General features: G+C 45.4%; 2 protein-coding genes across 3 annotated transcripts in view; one reads left to right on the top strand and one right to left on the bottom strand.

Annotated features, from left to right (window-relative positions):
• The window catches only part of POPDC2 (popeye domain containing 2), a 36712-nt gene that overhangs the window by 3266 nt on the left and 11730 nt on the right, over positions 1 to 21716 (bottom strand). The window contains exons 4-5 of the mRNA XM_026103473.2: positions 18364 to 21033; positions 995 to 1152 (exon numbers count right to left, since the gene is read on the bottom strand). Coding sequence (XP_025959258.1) covers positions 20948 to 21033 — 86 coding nt within the window. The 3' untranslated portion in view covers positions 995 to 1152; positions 18364 to 20947. The remainder of the gene's footprint in view (positions 1 to 994; positions 1153 to 18363; positions 21034 to 21716) is intronic.
• Positions 372 to 18815, top strand: PLA1A (phospholipase A1 member A). Of its 2 annotated transcripts, XM_026103471.2 has the most exons (11): positions 372 to 548; positions 2926 to 3127; positions 4394 to 4571; positions 6144 to 6252; positions 9644 to 9745; positions 10687 to 10776; positions 11581 to 11748; positions 12808 to 12897; positions 13345 to 13453; positions 17170 to 17334; positions 18677 to 18815. In XM_026103471.2, the coding sequence occupies exons 1-11, from the start codon at positions 476 to 478 to the stop codon at positions 18780 to 18782; spliced, it is 1392 nt and encodes a 463-aa protein (XP_025959256.1). In that variant the 5' UTR covers positions 372 to 475; the 3' UTR covers positions 18783 to 18815. The 2 variants fall into 2 exon arrangements, with proteins under 2 accessions (XP_025959256.1, XP_064375986.1); XM_064519916.1 differs by lacking the exons at positions 17170 to 17334; positions 18677 to 18815 and adding an exon at positions 13912 to 14577.

Here is a 21716-nt window from a genome sequence, read left to right as displayed (position 1 = left end):
AATACAGGAAAGAGACAACAATGTAAAAGAACAATACACAGATTCAAGGCCAGTCAGTTCCCTGCTACAAATCTTCCTAGCATGGACATATTTGTGAAGCCTTATGACTAAGCAGTGTCCCCCTCAGAATTTAGCAGACAGAACTAGGTGACAAGCATAAAGCACACTAACTGTCGGTTGCTGCAACTGGATTCACTAGCCAATTTCTGAACTGGTAACTGCCTCAGGGAAAGAGAATGGGGAGGAAAAGGTGTGTCAGAATCTTTTTTAACCAAAATATCAGTGAAGTCCTGTGCTGAAACAGACTTTGGTCAATCAAGAGCAGAGGTGATTGCCCCTACCCTATTTTTCCCAAAAGAGCACAGGCCAGTTGATCATTAACAGAGTCAAGCTGATCAAGCAGCTCCACAGTCCTGCCACAGTTGTTTCCCCCTGTATAGTCCTTGTACTTCTAGCACTGTGGACTAACAGGAAGATGGTTGAGGATCTGAAGAGAAAGCCTCTAATTGTTCTTGCTGTCATCTTGCTGCTCAGCTTAGCACAAGCAGGTAAGAAAGACATGATTACTTGTCAAGCAATTGAAAGCTTTACATAGAAGGCTCTGAATTCAATTCTCCCCAAATAACCTGTGTTTCAAGAGGTTCCCTGCCACAATCTAGTTAGACACTAGGAAACAGGGCAGTGCAGGAAAGGCTCTTTCTGATCTCATGCTTTGATTCCATCAGTGATTTTGTTCCACCCACTTGCTTTAAAAGAATGATCCAAGATTATCCTACAGAGTGAGGAAGTGGGAAAAGGACTACTTGACCTCTGGCATCAGCACTGCCTGCCTTGAATGCTGAGCAAATCTAATCTGCAGTAGTCAAGAGAAAATAAACACAAGCCACACTTCCATTTCTTTCTTTAATTGTACCATCAATGAAAACTGTGTTTCTGATCATCACTACAGTTCCACATCACCTACAGCTTCACAGCAATGTGCCTCCTGACTTACCTTCATTCATGATCCCCATCATTCCTGATCCCTTTATGCCATTTCTGGCATGCAGCATGCTTTCACTGAACATGCCATTCTAGTTAAGTTGACTCATGAGCTGCATTTTTCCTGAACAGAACCCAGAGAACATCTCTTTCTTCTTCCCCTTCAGTACACTAGAAGACCAAAATAGACAACAATAAGGGATCGTCACACCCCACAGAGAAGATCTAAGGGTTAAATCTCACTTCTTTGTGCTGACCCTTATGCCATGTTCTGCCTAGCTACTGTAAAGTATCTTTTGTGGGAATAGTCAGCAATTAGGAAACCAGTTGCTTGATTTTTTTTCTTATTTTATTGTACATGCAGATTCAAGGCTGTTTCAGTTCCTCTAGTCCAGAAAAGGGAAGGGGCATGCATTGTCATTTCAGCAGAATGCAGCTATGCCAGTTCATACAGCAATACTTTTTAGGCCAGAAGGGATCATTTAATCAATTAATTGACATCCTGCTCATCACAGGCTAATAAATTTCACACCATTAGTCCTTCAGTAAACCCAACATTTTACCTTCAACAAGCCTTCCAAAATTGCAGCCAGTCCTACTCTGAAGTGACATGAGGTGGAGAATCCAACTCTTCTGTGGGCAACCTGTTCTACTCACTAGCCATATATACTGCTAAACTTCTTTGCTTGATTTCTAGTCTAAATTTGTCCATTTTTGTATTAGTTATAGATTTGCACCCTTGTGGCAAAGAAGGCCAATAGTATCCTGGGCTACATTAAGAGGAGTGTTGCCAAGGGAGGTGATTCTTCCCCTTTACTAGCACTGGTGAGGCCACATGTGGAGCACTGTGTCCAATTCTGGGTTCCCCTGTACAGGAGAGACATGGACATACTGGAGCAAGTCCGGAGAAGGGCCACAGAGATGACTGAGGGACTGGAGCATCTCTTATAGGAGAAGAGGCTGAAAGAGCTGGGACTGTTTAGCCTGAGAAAGAGAAGGCTCGGGGTGGGGATCTTATCAAAGTTTCTGAATATTTGATGGGAGGGTGTAAAGAAGACAGAGCTAAACTCTTCTCAGTGATGTCCAGTGACAGGACAAGAGGCAATGGGCACAAACCAAAACACAGGAAATTCCATTCCTCTTTGTTGTGAGGGTGGTTGGCCATTGGAAGAGGTTGCCCAAAGAAGTTGTGGTGTTTCCATCCTTGGAGATATTTAAAACCCAACCGGACATGGTTCTGGGCAACCTGCTGTAGCTGACCCTGCTTGAGCATGGGAGTTGGATCAGATGATCAGAGGCCCCTTCCAACCCAAACTATTCTGTGATTCTGTGAGGACTTTTTTTTTGCTGGCTAGATGAAAATGCCTTGCAATAGCTGCCTTTTTCTTCCCATAAAATATTTTCAACCTGTAAACTGATTGTCATTGAATCATTTTATCAGCAGCATTCTCATCTTTATTTCTGGATTTTTGACACAAATGTCAGTTAGACTTGTACCTTCTAGTTAGCTCAGCGGAATGCAAATAGAAATATCTTGAGTCAATGGTGACTACCTATTGGCAACCTTTCTTTCTTTCTTTCTTTCTTTTTTTAAGAATAATAGATAACTCATAAATGTACTTAGTTGCTGTTCCATGCAGCTGATTTGGAAAAAAAATCATATTGTCATTCACTTCTCAGTAAAACAACTCCCGGAATTCAAGGTGACACCTACACTTGTCTTCCCCAACCAGAGTTGGAACTCCCTCAAAGAACAGAAACAACTTTATTGGACAAGACATGTTTTCCAGAATAGGTTGATATTGATTTATGTTCTGTCCCTGTACTCTTTATCAGTAGAACCCAAACTGCTACCTTCATTTTCCCAGGGAATTAGAATGGCCTTTTTTTCCCCCCTCATTGTACAGACAAACTAGTTGTACTTCTTGCTCCCTTTCATTGCAGGGAATACAGACAAAGTCTCAGGTCATCTCTGCACTGACTTCCAGAGAGCAAATTTCCTGTGGGGCAGTAAACTGAAGGTCCAGTTTCTTCTGTTCACCTCCTCCAGACCCAGCTGTGGGGAGCTGATTTTTGCTGACGATGGCATCAAGAACTCCAGTTTCAATAGCAGCCTGGAAACCAAGATCATAATCCATGGCTTCAGGTGAGAGACAGAAGAGCATTGTGGCTACGTTTACACTAGTAAATTAAACTGGGCATTCCCAGGCACTGAGTGAGGCTGGCATGGAAACTCCCTGTCCACATAACCCTCTTAGCCTCCCCAACAGAGTGGCTGCAGGCAAAGTGCCTGCTAAGAACAGTGTCTGGAGTGCCCCAGCTCCTGAACCATTCAGCTCCCAAACCATACCCGGGAGTTTTCTGGGAGAGTGCTGGTGGGTGAGGGCCAGAAGCATGGAAAATGCTGCTAACTAGTCTCATTCCAACATAACTTTATGTCCTGCATTTTGTGACCCACTGCGTATCTGGTGTGTGTTTCACTTTTTCTGAGCCTAAACCAAAATGTAGAAAATTATTTTCTTTCTTTCTTCCTTTGAATTTCTTCTCTCTCTTCCCCCTTTTTTATTTAACAAGTCTTTTCTTCAAGATTCTATTCTCTTTCAATTGTCTCCTTGCAACTCAAGTCCTGACTCATCAATACCCTGAATTAGTCAGCCCTGCGACTTCTAGTCTTGAAAATGTACAGATTTGAGCCAGGTTTTTTTTAAGCTACCACCGTTTTGCAAGCTTATTCTATTGTGCCATTTTCCAGCCAGCTTGTGAACATACAACATTATTTGTTCTGATGTACAAAAGCATTGAAAGGAAAGTGCATAGAAAGCCATGATGAAACCGCCCAAGGGATTACAGGAGTTTTTCAGAAAAACAGCTGAAAACCCCTTATTTGACACAGCACCCCCCACATACACACCAGGTAGTGTTAGGGGAAATAGGCAGGATACAGCCTCCTTGATTTTCCTGGTATTCTATATGAGTATAGATATTTTTTATCTTCTGCAGAGGAGGAAACGTAGCAGTGAGAGACTAGCTGATTTGACCAAAGACTTCCTGCCAGTTGATTGCAGAGAGGGACCCAGGTGTTTCTGGTCAGTTCGCTTTGCCCAAACCAGCTCTGTGGAGGCCAATTGAAGCATCACAGCAAGACAAAGATTTCAGTCTGAGCCCTGTAAATGTTATTCTCACTCATTAAAATAACTAGTTCCTTTCTGAATTAGGCTGTGCTGGAAAGAGTTTGCTGTTGGACTGCAGCAAAGAAATTCCAGGTGTGGCTGTTTGGAAACAGAAAAAACTTTCACGAACCGTCTGGCAACCCCCTCTCAGACATGTGAAGCTCCAGCACCAGAGAACAACACATTGGCACATGCCCTGCTTTGGAAGATGCCTAACAAACTTGTTTGTGATGACTCGGCAGGGCTCTGGGTACCAAACCGTCCTGGATTGAAGGACTTGTCCATGCCATACTGCACGCAAGCCAGGCAAATGTGATTGCAGTGGACTGGGTTTATGGGTCTACAGGAACCTATCCCTCTGCAGTGGAAAATGTCACACAGCTGGCTCTCTCCATCTCACACTTCATCAGCAAGTTGCTGGTAAGCTGCTGTACATTTCCAGTGGTGGGGGAACATGGTTAGAGAATATCATTTAGGCAAACAATCCAGAGAGCTGCTCCCAACCTGCTGTCCCCAGGAGCTGGTCAAGCAGGCTCTTCATTCCAGACCTAAAGAGATTTTTTTTTTCTTTCTTTCTTTCTCAGCCAGGCTTGAGCGTGCCACTATTTTTCTTATTTCTCTTTGAGTTTTGACTTTTTCCAAGAAACACATTCCAGTTGTCAGCTACCTCTCCAATCCCAAGACAAACCTACAGGTTATCTTGGGTTATTGCAGATCTGTGCTTCACTGGACAGATCTCCTTCCTCTTCTGCCAAGAAATTTTGTCCAGGGAGCTGGAGGGGACAGGATTTGGGGCTATTTTATATCTGCTTTGGAGCTTCAGACATACTCACTAGTGACAGAAAAACCCTAGATGTGTCCCAGTTTGCTCATGTACAGCACAGCTGAACAACACTTACGCAATGAGGATGACACATCTTTGTATTTACCAGTCATGCGTAAACTGCTCTGTGTGACATTTGCACTGCAGACCTAGACCGCAGAGTGTGGGAGTTCCTGAGTATGCACCACATTGTGCACAGGCACACGTTTCTATCCAGAAATATGGCAACTCTTGGAGCAACTGTGTCATTTGGAGGAAGAGGGGGAGAGTATAAGGGCACTGTCACCCTGCATTACAGCTCAGGTCACCCAGTGAACAAATGACTGAGTTGCTATTCAGTCCGCACCATCCGTTCTGTGGTTGTGTTGAGCTGTAGTCGGGTACTTAAGGACTCTCTTTACCCAGCGTCTCCCACTACACTACAGCAGAGCACTATATTGTGCTTCTCATAAGCCTCGGTACTGCTCCAGGATGTAGTCTCACATATTTCAGAGGCAGCATTTGTCATCTCACCCCTATGCTCTCATGCAAAACAAAATAAAACAAAACAAAATAAAAACCACTGCAAAGTCCTGGGACATCAGAGTGGGTCAGACTTTGGCTCCTGTTGCACAGCATCCTCTCCCGTTGTATGGTATTGCATCACACAAAGCAGCCTGCAGCCAGCTGAATTCCTTTGGATGGTGTCATCTCACATGATTTCTAAGTGGCTGTGCTTTACCTGACAGTTCAGCCCATGGATAAATACTTAATCTCTGACAATACAAACGTAAAATGATAATCAGGGTATGAGTATGATGGTGGTATAAAAGTGAGAGAAAGTGATCTTCCTTTGGTTTACTGAGGAAGAGAATTTTCACATGGGGAAGATGTGTCACTCAACTGAGAGAGAAGGAACTTCAGTCTAAAACAAGCAGTGGCGAGAGGAGCAACAGGCTGTGTAGTTATGAACAGGAGCATCTGACAGGCCTGGTTAGGGTTGGTTTTGCATCTGTGGACCCCAAGAAAGGCTCTGAAAAACAGTAAGGGCAATATCCACCATTTCCACATCTCTTTGGTTCTCCACTATATCCATCAAGAGCAATGCTTTATAAGAGTTATGGAGCTGCGACAAACTATTCCAACATTCTGCTACAGAAACACTAAATCATGTTGTCCTCAATCTGCAGGCCCTGGGAGTCTCAGGGACATCCATCCACATTATTGGGGTGAGCCTCGGTGCACATGTCGGGGGTCTGGTGGGGCACTTCCATGGTGGTCAGCTGGGACGGATAACAGGTATCGTAAAACTGGGTCTCGGGTCCTCACCTGCTGTTCAAGGGAGAGAAGGAAAGAGCAGGGAAGGGGATGTGCAAGGGAGAGAAGGAAAGAGCAGGGAAGGGGATGTGTCCATAGACGTCCTCTAACTGCATAAGGGCTCATTAGGCCCAAGCTTATGGGCTTCTTAGCTTCAGAAGAGCCTGGCAGTGTCTTTACAGCTGCCATTAGTTCCTCATCCACTGCCAAAAGAATGCATGTGTTTGTAACAGGATCCTTCTGCCTCTGCTCCACCCTTAAAAATGGTGCCAGCGTAGAAGGCTATGAGGCTGCAAAGCTCAGCTAGCCCTGGTGACTAGTGAAACCCCACAACACCCACAGGCCTTGCTTCTACCTTTTAGCATGTATGGCCTCTGTTGTTCCTAAAATTAAAGTTCACAATGCATGTCATTCATTGTCTTACTGCTTGAAGAGCAGCAAGAGCGAGCTGCTCTTCAAGGAAAGGTAAGTTGGAAACCAAAGGTGACAGCAAGGCAGGCAGGGGTAGTGGCCTCACTGACAAGGGACACAGCCCTATAGTACCTGGGCAGGAAAAGCAGAGCAGGTCTGGTGACAGGGACCAGGGTCAGCCACAGTGCAGTGATCACCAGACTGGTCTGTAGTGATAAGGCAAGCCCAAGCTCGAGCAGGAAGTAAGTCAAGAAGCCAAGGGCAGGATCAGGAAGGCACAGGTTTGGGCATGGCATCTGTCCAACGCTGCTCAGGCAAGGGCCACGGGCAAGAGCCTGAGCCAGTGGGGTGAGGTGGGGCAGGGAGGCAGTGAGGCTTCTTGCTGCTCTTCCTCACAACTTGGCGATTGTCATAGCCGACTGGTCCAAGGCCACCTGGTTGTACCACATTAGAGCTGACCTTGATCATAGACAGCCTCACACTCTAGGTGTGAGGAAGAGGTTGCAGATGGATGATTACAGAGAAAGATGGTTATAGGCTGATCATAGCATTTAGAGCTTCCAGGTGCCCTGAGGGCCCTGCCAGCCTTTAGGCTTGCGGCATGCATACACACACAGGATGTTTTAGGTGGGAAGGGACCTGGGGAGGTCTCTAGTCCAACCCCTCACTCAAAGCAGGGCTGACTTCCAAGTCAGATCAGGTTGCCGAGGGCCTTGTCAAGTTCCAGGGATCCCCAGGGATGGAGATTCATCTGGATGGACAGTAAAATGCCACAGAGAAGTAACAGACACAAAGGCACCAAAAGACTGAACACAGTTCCCAGTCTGCTGAGCTGCCTCACAGAGGTATCCTTAATAAGGGTCTAACGGCACACTCAGCAGGGCAGAACACAGAAACGTTGGCTTGGCTTTCACACATTGCAGCTTCTCACACTATGTGAAACACAGGCATTTCCTACCAGGAGATGACTTTCATGACAGGCTTTTTGTTAAGCTGTGAATGAAAGTATTTGTTAGGAGGGGCTTTGGACAATCACACTCCTGCACCAGCATTTTGTTATCAGCAACATCTTCAGATGAGCAGAAGCAGACTCTTCCAAAGGAAAACATAGTAAATCACCTCAGAGTCAGAGAGTTTTCCTCTTTATGTTTTCTACATGTAATAAATAAAAACTCTGTAGACTTATTTATTCCCTTCTTTTTCAGCTCTGCCACAAGACAATCCTTTTCCATGCTCCTGATTCCTTTATGATTTCAAAGGTGCATTGGACATTGCAGGCTTCAGTTCAGACTTAGGAGCTTAAGACAGGTAGAAGCAGACCCTGGATATCTGTCTGATCTTGCTCCCTGCTCCCCCCGCCACATCCATATACAAACACACATATAGAGCAATGTGGTCCCAGAGCTATAACTTCCTTAAGTATTTTCAGTCACATAAAAGGAGCTGTGGAGCAAAAAAAAAAGAATGAATGTCTTGGAGATCAGAGCACAAACGTTATTTTTATGAAGTGAGCTTGTCTAACCCAAGCTTGTTCCTGTGGATATCTGCTTTTGCAGGAAGGCAAATGGTACAGGAATTGGAACGGACAGCCCACACGCAAAATTGCTGAAGAGCAATTTGTTTCAGTTCTTGCAGAGGACATGACAAACCCTGAGGGAAATCAGCTGCATAGAGAGTTAAGGCTTCAGTGAATAGTTTTCTAAGCTGCTGAGGGTGTAGGTCTCAATGGAGTTCATGCAGCTTGTCCTTGGAGGAGGTAGGCATAGAGAAAAGAGGAGAGAAAAGTGCTTGACTTCGAGCTATGGTGCTAGAACTAACTGCCATTTGTCTTAAATGTTCCACCATCCTCAGGAATAACTTCAAGCCATACTGAACAGCATTTCAGTCTCTTTTAAAGTGTTTAGCTAAAACTTGATCTGTAGAAGCAGGCAGGGAACTTCCCAATTTTTCATATGTGTAAAGATAAAAGAACATGGAAGAAAGAAAAAAGCAGTAAATTCTTCTGATCACTTCTCCTCTTATTAGCTTTTAGTTTTAGAAGGAATCAGAAAGACTTCTTTTTTTCCCTTTTGCCTTCTGCCCCCCTTCACACGTCAGTTTGTATTTTGTTGATACCACCTTCTCCATAGAGAAATAGTGGGACTGAGTCCAAGGTAGTGAAACTGGCCAGCTCTGAGGCTAAGTGGTTTGCAGAGCAGAGCTGCTTCTTAAACTATTGTTCTTGCATGGGGAGTGAAAAAAGTCTTGTGAGATGATTTTCCTAGGCAAAGTCAACAGGATAAACCTCAGCTAGAGTAAGAAAATGATCTTTAACCTCTTCCTTGGTACAGCCAAGGATAATTTTCTTTACTCCTTTGACTCTCCAGAATTTGCTCTAGGAGCAAGTTTGAGACAAAATGCAGATGGCTGCTTGAGAACTAGATTTTATTTGGAAGGAGAGGCCTCAGAAGCCCCTTTGTTTTAAGGATGTTTGATAGATATCAAACCTTTGTAAAATTTAGATTGGTTAATGCCTTGGATGCTGGCTGCATTATCTTACTCATGGTCTTCAGTGACGTTTCTCGGACTCTAGTGTTAATGCAGATAATGTTACAAATAGGGAAGGTGTTACAAGTGTGACTGGTTCTCTTTCATTTCAAGTCCAAAAGACACTCTACACACACTTCTGTCAGAGCTATTTGAAGCTTAATCATGGCAAACCTGAGGTTTCATAGGCTGTTTGGTATGGAACTGCTGCATAGGGACAGATGTCTAGGAATAGTAGAGGACAAGGTAAGGAAGTTGTAATGGAACTTAGTGGGAACAGAAAGCATTCTGGAGCATGATCAGTGCAACACGTGGGAGTAACTTATCATTTCTGCCTAGCAACTTTTAAAATGTTTGGATAAAATAATCAGTCCAGAAATAAGAAAGAAAGAATCTGAGAAGCATTGGCTGAGATGGTTCTTTGATTCTGTTACAGGCCTGGATCCTGCAGGCCCTAGGTACACCAGAGCCAGCCCTGAGGAACGCTTGGATCCTGGAGATGCCCTCTTTGTGGAAGCCATTCATACTGATGCTGACAGTAGGCTGGTTTCTATCCTCTTCAGACTGTGCTTCCATTCCTTCTGCCACCAATATTGCTGAGGACTGCGTAGGTCATTGTCCCCTTTAGACCAGATGGCCATGAGTTCAGGTCAACTCCGAAGATGTCCCTTGATTAGATGGGCTTTAATTAAAAGAGATGAAATGAGGGCAGCTATCTATACCCCAGAGCACTTCACAGCAACACAAGTGGAAACTTCCCTGCTGTAGACACAGGGCAATCTTCCAGCAAATATTTCTTCCTTAACCCTGCTACACTAGTGGGAGTTTCTGGTAGTTCTCCTGCTATGGCTCTTACCCACCTGGAAGGAATTTACATGCCTGTTCTGTCTTTGCTTTTTCCCACCTGATGTCAGAGAGGTGCCACCGGAAGTGCCCATGGAGAGAATAACAGAGTCAAACCCACAGCTTGTGCAACAACAGAGTAACTTTTCTAAAGCACTTAGGGTCTGTGTAGGTAGAACATGTCTGAAGAATAGCCTTTCAATCACACTTTCACCTGGAAATCACAAAACTCTCTGCCAACATAACTCAATCATACCTCATAATCCCATAATCATTAGCATTGTGGTCAGTTGTGTTCCAGTTTTACAGAATCAGGAAACTGAGTCACAGACATGGTGATTTAGTCGAAGTTGTCAGTCATTTTGATGGTAGAGCCAGGAGCAGAAGGCCTGTTGGCACTTTCTGCTCCATGCAGCAGAGGCCAGAGATGGCACTATCTGCACAATGCAGGCATGTAGGAAGGAACGGGAAACCTGTCCTTGCTGTGTGAAAAAAACAGGTCATGAGGGGTTGGCTGGGTCCAGCACTGCTAATATTCGATCCAATTACTGGGGCCTGTGAAAAACAGGTAGAGTATAGCCTGAAGCAAGAGAAGAGTCAGGAATAAGAATAAAGCAGAATTTCACCTCCTTTCAGATTTCGGGATTCGGATACCTGTAGGCCACATCGATTATTTCGTCAATGGAGGCAAAGATCAGCCAGGATGCCCCCGATTCATCTCTGCAGGTGAGAACACTCTGTGGCCAAATGAAGGGCTTTCATGGCCACTTAGCAGCCTCTGAAAATGCTTTTTAACAACCAGCTCCCAGTACTGCCAGGGCAGGCATCAAAACAGGACAATATATTTGTAAAGACACATGGCAGCAGAGCTTCATGGCTCACATCTCCTTACACAGGTACAACAAGCAGCTGGAACAAAAAGCACATACAAGTCAAGTCTCTTGGCCATACTGCTGGCAAGAGATGTGATTTTTGTGACACTTCTGTGTGAGCCAAAAACCTAGCATCAATAGAGTTATAACAACAAGGAAAACATTTTTGTCAGAAAAGCTGTTTTTGTTTTCATGCTGCAAGCATTGCCTTTTCCTTCTAGAGAGCAGAACTTTACACAGTAAATAGTGTGGGTGAGCTATCTCCACTGAAGTTCAGGTGAGAGGGGACACCCAGGTTATGTTGCATCTCACAGCAAGGTCGCAGTGCAGGTGAGAGTCAGGGCTATCGTATTTCTCACAGAGAGCCTGGAACCTTATCGATGGCACACTGACAGAGACAAGGCAGCCCTGTGGCTCTCCTATTCTGGGGCACTTGGCTAGTGTAGGAGGTACATTTCCAAGTTCCTGCGTGACTTCCCTTGCAGAGGGATATAGGCTTTTAGTCACAGAGGTACTCTGCAAAACATTATTTGATGAGGAGGAAATTGCTGCAGAATCAGTAATAGTGTTTCTTGACCATAGGTTCCTTAGAAACATACAGAAAAACTAAAGCAGTCTGCTCATGGCTGCTTTTCCCTGAATACATTTTTTCTTACAGGCTACAAGTATCTGATCTGTGATCACATGAGGGCAGTACATCTCTATGTCAGTGCCTTAAGACATTCCTGTCCTATTGTGGCATTCCCTTGCACAAGTCATCAAGATTTTTTAAACGGACACTGCCTGGATTGTGTGGACCCCTTCGTGGTCTCCTGTCCTCGAATAGGTATGGTACCAGCATAAGACTTTCATGGGGCAGGGGACAATCCATTCATGAAAAGGTCTCAGTGCAGAGCATGGCACATGGTTTAGATTTCTTGGAGCAGGATTTGGTTAACATCTCTTTGAAGATGATGAGAAACTGTTCCATTTTCAAGCTTCCATAGAGAAACACTAAAAGCTCATATATTACCTGAGGTAGGACATCAGTACCTTGAACATTTCTGGTCTTTAAACATTTCACAGGGTCCAGAAATACGTTGAAAGAGAGTCTCCAGAATCACCAGCCTAACAAGTGGGTGATTAGCTCAAAAAGGTTGTTTTGTTTAGAGAAGCGACTGGAATTTTTAGCCCAAGCCTTAATTCGTATTCTTCTGCAAACCACTCACTGTGGCTATCTCACTTCCTTCTCACAAAGCTCCTGCCATGACACCCCAAGGATGGCTGCACCCTTGGATTTGGAAAAGGAAATACCTGCCTCTTTTAGGCTTCTGGAGCTGGGCTGTACCAAAAGCCTGGAAGTGCCCTCTCATGCTGCTATTTGGAGTTTGGCACCAGAGGAATATAAGGAGAAGCCTCTTTTGGTATAGGTGCTCCCAGTTCAGCCTCCCCCTCCCCACTTCTCTGAAGTCAAATGGTCAGCTTGTCTGTGATGCAGGCCTCACACTGTGGCTCTCTTCTCAATTGATCCAGAAAGCCTATTTCCCAGCACCTTTTGCTTGGGTTATCATTTATGTCTGTATTCAGTTTCCTGACTTGGTAGATTTTAGTCACACTCATTTTGCACAGGTGCAAATAATACCACAGTTTGTTAGCAGCAAGATAAAAACAAAGCTGCTTGGAGTACTCTGCTGCTGATTAACTAGGGTAGCTAGAGTAGAATTTCTGGAGGGGATGTTAACTTGTCAAATGGGCACTGCAAATTTGTGTTTGCTCTCATTTGCACTGGTATAAAGAAGGGGTCTATCCTCCAAGCCAGTGGAGTGGGTGAATCAGGCTGATTATGTTTCTGTTCCAGGTCACTCATGTCCCTTCACCTGAACTGGCCTTTTATTTCCTCCTGCAGGTCTGCTGGAGCAGGCAGGTGTCAACATGAGAAAGCTGCCCAAGGAAGTGAAAGTTTATTTAATGACCAGTCCCTCAGCCCCATTCTGTGGTAAGTAGCAAAGAGAAAAAACAAGTTACAAGGAGACTGGTTACATGAGAACTCTGGAGAAGCAAGGTTGTTGTAACCTACCATCTCTATCAAAACCAGACCAGATGCTCTGAGAAACACCACTGAAGAGCAATAACCCTGCACATCTCCCCTATGAAGCCCTTTCCAATGGGTTTATTAGTGTGGGCACAGCCTTTGGTTAACATAGCCTCATGGCTTCAGGACTGAAGTAAGGATAATGAAAATGCCTGTCTGTTTACACTGGACTATGCAGACTTGCCCATTTCTCTCTCATATTGTAGAGACTGCTTCCTTTCTTTTTTATGTCTGCTTAATCTTCTCTGTGCTTATGGGGCCAAGGAGTGAGTGCTGGAGGCCTTTCCTCAGCATGGTTGGTCCTGCTTGCAGTATTTGCTCTCACTCCTGTGTCCTTTGCCTTTTGCCCAGTCCATCACAGCCTGGTTGAGTTCCACTTGCAGAAGAGAAGAAATACAGTCACAAACATTGAGATCACTTTCTGCAGCAACAGTACCAAGGACACTACGAAGATCACCATGTGAGTGACAGTGCATGTTTCTGGCCTGGTTTGCCCAGCTCCATGTGCGAGGATGTTTATCCCAGTCCAGGAAAGGCACAATGGTAACATATTACCCTTAATGCAATCACTGTGTGGCAAACCACACTTCTTGAGTCCTTCCACATTTAACTTAAATGTTCTCCATAATCAGGCATGTGCTACCATTACTCAGTAACCTTGGCTAGGTCCATCTTTTCTGAGAGGGCACAGAGCAGTGGGTGTACTCTGGGATACCCAAATTTTCGTACCTTTTTGTGGTTAAAATGGTTCCTTTTCCACACCATACCCTTGTCTGGTGTCAGTTCAAATCTCGATCACTGTCAAAGAGTTATTAACCCTACTTTGCCAAACTTGGATGGCTACAGCAAGCTCCCATCCACCAGAGGTTCCAGACTGACAGACCTGGTGACTCAGATGTTTCTCTCTATGCCCATTAGGACAGCAGTTGCAAAGAGGAGACAACTACATCTCTGCCCAGTCAGAAGTATGTCACAGAATGGTTGAGGTTGGAAGAGACCTCTGGAGAGCATCTGGTCCAACCCCCCTGCTCAAGCAGGGTAATGTCCAGTGGCTTGACGCCCCTGCAGTAACTCAGCAAAACTCCCAGGCTCCCATTGTAGGAGAAAAAAATCCAGTGGGTGGGGAAACAAGACCACATATGTGAACAGTCAGGTCTCTCTTGAAATCACCTCTCTCTTCCAAACCATATCTGAAATAAAGGACCAGTCCCAACACGCTGTTCCCCCAGCCCTTGCATAACTGCAGATCTCCCCACCACAGAGAAGTTCCCCAGAAGACTTCTGCCTACACCTTCCTGCCCACTACTGCGGCTCGGGAGCCACAATGCAGTTTTGCAGCTAGTATACACTGCTAGCTGCTTCAGAAAAGCAGGTGGACTGTCTGCTAAGGACTCCAGCCAGCTCTCACAGGATCACTGGGGCTCCAGCACTGGCTTCCACATGGTCCTTACTGCTAAGACAAAAGATTGTGGCCTGAAGCTTCGAACTATGTTGGTTTAGTCCTCGGCACTAGGAGGTAGGGGTGAAATGTGGGGAAGGGGAGGCCTGCTCTAGGGTGCTCTCCTACCATTGCCAGCCGCTTCATAATGAATTTCCAGCCTAGCATTGCAATTTGGAGTTTACACTCCAGCCTGATGGAGCTAAGTCTATCTAACCCTCCCCAAGGCAAAGGCATGTCCAAGCAGCCCTGGAAACTTGGGAGGCCAAATCTGTCTTTTCTGAAGATGCAGGAGTGAGGAAACAGTAACACTCAGGTCAAGTCAGGACCCATGATTTGCTCAGATGGACATATAGCACTCCTTTTGCTGTTGTCAGACACATGGTGTTCGATACATGTCCAGCAGGAGGCATATGAGCTCTGGAGAGAAAGGTTGCCTGAGAAAGTGAGACAGGCAGGCAATCCTGAGGCTTTACTGTACTCACAAGTTTTAATGTGACAATAGAGTTAAAGCAGGGTAAAGAAGACACCCTTACCCTAGGAGGACAGCAGTTCTCTCTGTTTCACTTTAGCCTCTCTCCTAAACAGCATAAGGCTAAACTGAAAAATTTACTTACAGCAATAAGCCTACAGATTTGAGGGTGTACATTGAGACAACCCTTTTAATTCACATCATAGCTAAGAGCAAAGAAACTTCCCCCTCCAGGCAAGACCAAGTCACTCAGTGCAGTCAAGCTCACAGCATTAAACAGGCATCTAAACATATCTTCTCACATTGTGGTTTAGGCACTGATTAATCACTGACTTACCATTTCAGCTGATCTGACTTGCATTTCAGCCTGCAGTTCCCAGGAACTGCACAGGGACTTGGGAGCATTCACCCAGTCTCACATCTTCAGCAGGGGACTTGCAGTTATCCTCTGCCTCACTGCCATTCTCTCCCCTCCGCAACACCACTCCTGATCTCACTCCTTGGGATGCCACTACCCCACACAAGCTGTTCAGAGTTCCACAAGAGACAGCTTCCCAGGCCCCACAGCTGCCAAGGAGCTGACAGAGCAAGGAGCTCATTACACAGCACACTTCCCAGCTGCAATATCATTGCTCACACATCACATGGTGTAACACAGTGTCATCCCCCACACCCAAGAAAACATATTTCTGAAGGTCTGTTCAGTTAGCCAGAGTCCTATATCCAAAGGCTTTGTAGATTTGCACCAAATGTTCAATAATCTCAGGAGTAAATTTCATCAACCCACTTTTAACCTTATTATGCTCCTCTGTCCTAGAGTAAAGCTGGATCCTGCCAATGGAAAACATGCATCAGAGAGACAGCTTCTCCTCAGTTTGTTTTCCTTCACTGTCCACTATTCACCTTTACAGACACAATTTGATGATGTGTCCTATTTTTGGCAGCTTCAGGCCAGGCACAGACACATGTATTGTCCATGATCTACCAGTGCAGTCTAAGGAAGGACTGGCTGCTGTGGTTTGGGTTGGTCCCACTGGCCTAGGAAGACTCTGAGTCCAGCCTTTGGCCTGCTCCCTGGAGCAACTTTGGCTAGCAGAACTCTAGCCTGTTCCAGACCCTTTTCTCACTTCTTCCCTTTCCCTACTATCACATTCCTGAACAGACAAAGTCAGCCAGGTACTTCTGGGATTGTGTCGAGTCAGCTACACACATATTCTTCACAAGCACAGGGTACTTGATGTTCCTGTGTAACACCAGGCTCCTGGAGGTGCCCCATAGAACAGATATAAGCAGGCCCATAGAATGCACTCCATGTAAGGCAGGCAGCCCATCTGGGTAAAACCGCTGGGCAGTGCTGCTTTGTAGCATGAGGTCTGCCACTTGGCTCTGATCATTAGCTGCTTACTCCACATCTGGCATTTCTCAGTTCATGTTACTTGGGATAAGAGCATAGGAACAGACAAAGGTCCCTCTGTCTAAGCATCCCACCATCAACATGGTCAAAAGCAAATGCCTCAAGAAGGGTATAAAGAGGCAATATAAACATGTAGCAATACTTCCCTCAAGAATTTTCCCAATGTCCAAATAATTACATCTTGGGGACTTTCTGAGCCAAAGGTGAAATCTTTGTCTTTAATAACTCCCAATGACTTTATCTTCCATGAACTATTCCAGGCCTCCCCCCCCCCCCCCCCCGCCCTTGAACTCATGTAAGCTTTTTAGCATCTGCAACATCCTGCAGCAAGGATTTTTACAGCTTGAATGGAATGGTACCTTGTACAGTGTGCCTGCTAGTGTGCAGCTTTAAGCTTGCCACCTGTTAGCTTCCTTTGGTGACCTCCAGTTCTTGTACTGGAAGAAATGCTGAACAATAAATTCCTATCCATGCCATTCATGATTTCACAGATGCCGATCATATCTACCATTTACCTCTGTAGCAATCTAGGCAGTGTTGCAAGCTATAGACAATAGCAGGAAGAGCTGCTGTAATTGTGTGACAGAAGAAAGGATATTTATATGTAAATGATCCTGACTACAGAGATGAAACAAAGAGAGAGGGGCAAAAAGAACATATTAGATCCCAGATTCTCATGCAGTGCCTTGATTTTGACAGATGAGTCTTCTCACTCATTTTGTTACGTGAGGGGTTCACGTTAATATCCCCAGGTTCCTCCAACATTTCAACAAATCTGAATCCCACTGTTCTTATGGACTGCACTACAGTTTGATTAAAGCTCTCCCTCACAATTCTCACTCTGCCTTGCAGACATAAGCAGCAGAAGATAGGCAAACGACTTCTGGCCCACAGAGTTCCTTTCTGCCAGATAAGCAATGTGACACTGAAGTATCTCCCCAGGGATCGATTTTGGAGGAAGGATGAGTCATCCATCGTTGGCAAGTTCTGCACAGCCCCCCTGCCTCTCACTAACAAGTAAGCCACAGAAATATCTCTCAGGGAGGGATCCACTGCACCTATGGATACAGCCTATAGCTTGAACAAATGCACTCTCATGTCCGTTTAGATAAATGTATAAAGGGGTCTCTCCCATCTCCTCTATGTCCTCTACCTGTGAGAGAGAAAAACTGCTGGGGTTAGGAGTTCTCTTCAGTTCTTCACCCAGGATGTGTTGTGCCATGGAAGGAAAATGGCTGCCATTCACAGTTGGAATACAACTAAGTCACAGACTGTGACAAAAACTTGTCCAACTACAGATCATTCTTTTGTCCTTGCTTGCTCTCTCCTTCTTTCTGCCATCTACAATGCGATTTATTTTGAGGCATGCCAGGCACTCATATTTTTCAGGATGAGATAGCAGAAGACACGTAACACATTTCCATTTCTTATACTGCATAGGGTTTATAAAGCACTGAGGCTAAAGACAACCGTTTTGACACTGTCTGGGCCAGGCACAGCAGAGTACTTGCCTTCAGCCATAATTAATTTCTCCAGTGTAGAAGCAGCCAAGTCCTTCTAACCCTGAGAGAGGCAATGGTCTTCTCCATAATACAATATTTTCGCCAATAGTGTTGTAGACCCAGAGTTCTTGCAAGCAGGGCAAAATAGCCGAGTCTATACTGACACATTAAACTCTGATGATCCAAATAGCTGCTGAGCTAATTCTTATTCTGGCTCCGAGCTGAAGCAAGCTAGTGGGCGCTCCAAGCAGTGAAACCCAGAAGCAGGAGGGGTCTGCCTAACATTCAAATTCTGTCTCCACAGGCAATGACACTCAAGCACAAGGCAGTAAAAATGTAGCCAGGAGGCCCAGCCAGGGATAGGTGTTCCTAAGTAAATACCAGCACTCCCTTGAGCATAAGGATTATTCCTTACCAGCATGCTCTGAAGAGCAAAGCACTCCAAAGGTGGGATGTAGGTGCAGATACATAGCTTTATGCCACTTATGAACGGGACAACATGACATACTGAGTGAGACATGACACAGCTTAAGTGCATACTAACCTGCACCCCTGGAAGACCTGGCCTCAGCTGTCATGCAGGTGGAGAGCTGTAGGATTGCACAGGTTCACAACTGCTCTCTTATCTCAGAAACAGGAACACTCAGAGCAAGAAAGATGCTGCTGGGAGGGGGTGGGCACAACCCCCCCCCCCCCCACACACACACACACCCCTGTGGTAAACTCATCCCAGCTGGGGCACAGCATATCCTCAAAAAAGCCGCCCAAGGTCCACCAGCAGCTTGCTTGCTTCTGTGTTAGGATAGCAACCTCTGCCTATTCAAACACAGCCTGACTTCCCTGTGCTCCTCCCACAGCAGGACCATGTTCTGCCTGCCCTGGAACCTCACCCTCCCTGGCAACACAGACCTCTTCTTTGAGCTGCCTGCTGCCTGTGCCCAGCACTGCCTTTCGAGCATGTAAGCACACCCGAAACAGAAAGGAATCCAAAACCTATTGCTTCTTTCTGCTCATGGACAATACTTTGACCATAAAGGATTGAACTGGATGGGTTTTTTACTCCCTGCATTAGGGACAGGATGTCTTGGAAAAGTAGTGTGCAATTCGTTAACAAAGGCAAGATTCACTGATTACAGCAAGATGTCTCAGTTAAAAGGGTGGACTGGGACTTCTTTTTCACCAATTCTGTTCCCAGCTCTGAAAGCAATTCTGGGCAAGTCATTTAATTTCAATGTTTGTATCTATAAGAAAGAAAAAGTGGAGATAAATGTCACTCCTCCTACACAGACAGTGTTGGGATGATTCATCTGTGTTTTATTAAAGCTTCCAAAGGTCTTCATATTAAAGGTGCAAGGTATTATTTTTCCTCAGCACGGGGAAACAGTGTGGTTAGCCAGCACCTCCAGTGTGAAACTCACTGGTCCCACCTTCAAGACCCTTTCAAAGTGAGACACAATTGATCTGATGTTAGTACTCCTGCCAAGTAATCAGAATGGATCTCCTTCCCATGACAGGACTGGAGCAGCTCTTCTGGCTGCTGGCTTGTTCCCTTTGAAGCTCATATGAAGTGAAACAGATGCCAGGAGCACAGTAACATGCTGACATCCATTTTGCACTGCTTTGAATAACTGCCCAGAATAGAAGGTAATACGAGGAGAAAAGAGCACCCTGGCTACGGGGCCATCAAACACAAACTAGTCCCAGGAACTCAGCGTAGGCCTTCAGACCTGGAAGAGTCTGGAAAGAACTGGCTAGAAGACTACAATATGAGGGACACACTGACATACACAAAGACAGCCCTCACTCATCCACCCATTTTCCATTCTCCATCTCCCCACTGCCTTGATGTATCTGCAAATTAAAGGAGACAAGTCTTCCATTACTTTTGGCCAAAAAACGCATCTTATATAGACCACAGTCTCTGGATCCCTGGACTGGCTTCACTGGGTGATCCAAAAGCACACCAGAAACACTATGGTCAGGAGAGAGGGGCATGCTAAAGGCACTTCTGCCTTGAGAAAGCCTTAGTGACTTGGCATGGGCTGTCACTGCTGCTCCACTGCTGGGGAGGCTCCTAGGCTCACTTGGTGCCCCAGGCTCTGCGGGATAGGGATTTCCTCCACTGGTACTACTGTCTCTGTGATTCCCTGACAGAAGAAATGGCCGGGGGAGCTTGTCATCCAAATCCTGTTGCAGCTGAATTTGGAAGCAGCCTTTAATTTCTGTACCACTTTCATCTAACGTATTGCACTTCTTCCTCACTGCTGGTCTCCCCAGACCTTTCATATTCACTCATTTCTTCTCTCTGCCTCTGTGTGTACCTTGAGGCCATCCTCCACTGAGCATGAAAAAAGAGTTCAGGCCCCTCCTGCCTAAACCTGCCCCAGCCTCTTGTGTCAGGAGAGCCCAGAAATGCAGTCTCAGTTCCTCCTCTTTCTTATTCCAAATAAATTAACTTAAACAACCAATCTGTCATCTGCCTCAGAAACTGATAACTTCATTGCTAAGTGAAGCTTGTCATATACGAGAAGGGCAAATCCCTGGAAATAGAATTTCAGGTCTGATTAGAGCAAATGCCCATTAAGACGCATTACACCAAATCTCTACCTAAAGCTCTGCCATCATACATCTGCTACCAAAGCCTTCAGCCATCCCATTGTCCACTGTCTTTTCCCCCACACCTTGAGAACACCTCACACCTTTCAAACAGTACATCTCCGTCTCCAAATCCTCAAACACCAGTGATTTCATCTCTGTCTTTAATGGGAGCCATCAAATCAAAGGGAAAACAGATTCTGTGAGCAGGCTAGTATTGTTTCCAGTGATATCAGTGCACCTTAGTATCAAAGCTGCCAACACACCTTGAAAAGGCAGGACTAGAAAGCAAAACAGAGAAATGCATCAAGGCAGGCAGCTCTGGTGAACAGACCGTGGGGTGGGAGGTGCTGGAGTGTCACACTGCAGTCTTACAAGTGTGCTTCATGTGCTCCAGAGTGTACTCGTCTGTGGGCAGACATTTCAGTGCACGCTAAAGAAACGTATGTGAGCATATGGAAACATATGGTAGAAACATATGTGAGCATACACCCCCCCAGAGGGGCTTCGGGATCCAAACAGCCTGCTGCTCCCTAGAGTTCAGGGGTCTGGGTGGGAGCCAGAGGGGCTCGTCCTTTGAAGAGAGGATGAGGGTAACTCCAAAGAAGGTTTCCAGGGGCTGCAGAAGGAAAGCAATGGAGAGGAAGGAAAAAGAGAGAGACAGAGAAAAAGAAAGAGAGACCACCATTATTATCACAGCAATAATTCTTATCTGTCTTCCAAACTTTTCCAACACACAAGACTCATGGATCCCACTGTCACCTGTCCTTCTCCCCTCCCCTCTTAAATAAGCATGTAAAATTATATCATTCTTCCACATATGTTATAAATCAGAAACTGGGGCTACACACCCATCCTGAAACAGCAAAAGCAAACCTCTCACAGGCATCTCCTATCATACCAGTGACACCAAGGCCGCAGTTCCTTTGCTGTTGCTCTCAGAGCAGTTCTTATGACTTCAGGTACCAGGCTACAGGCCACCAAGCACTGGGGGTTGATCTTTACATCATGCCCACCAAATAGAAAGCCAACCCACAGATGTAACTGTACAGCAGTTCCACATCTGACAAGCATCCTATAGGAACAAACTAGAGCAAATGCTATGTGAAAGGGAGAAAACACTGGTGGCTTTTGGTTGTTTGAATGTCTATTTAAGAAATAAAACTTAATTTGCTAGGAAGCATTGAACTATATCGCAGTACACTGCCAAAGCAAATTTTCAACAGAATCTTTGAATGTGTCTATTTTAAACAGGCAGCCTGTAAGTTACTGAAACAGCTCTCCTCAGAAAAAGAAGGTGCT

Source organism: Dromaius novaehollandiae, chromosome 1 (assembly GCF_036370855.1).
Source record: "Dromaius novaehollandiae isolate bDroNov1 chromosome 1, bDroNov1.hap1, whole genome shotgun sequence".
In the NCBI taxonomy this organism is placed as follows: Eukaryota; Metazoa; Chordata; class Aves; order Casuariiformes; family Dromaiidae; genus Dromaius; species Dromaius novaehollandiae.
This window is presented reverse-complemented; position numbering and strand designations above follow the sequence as displayed.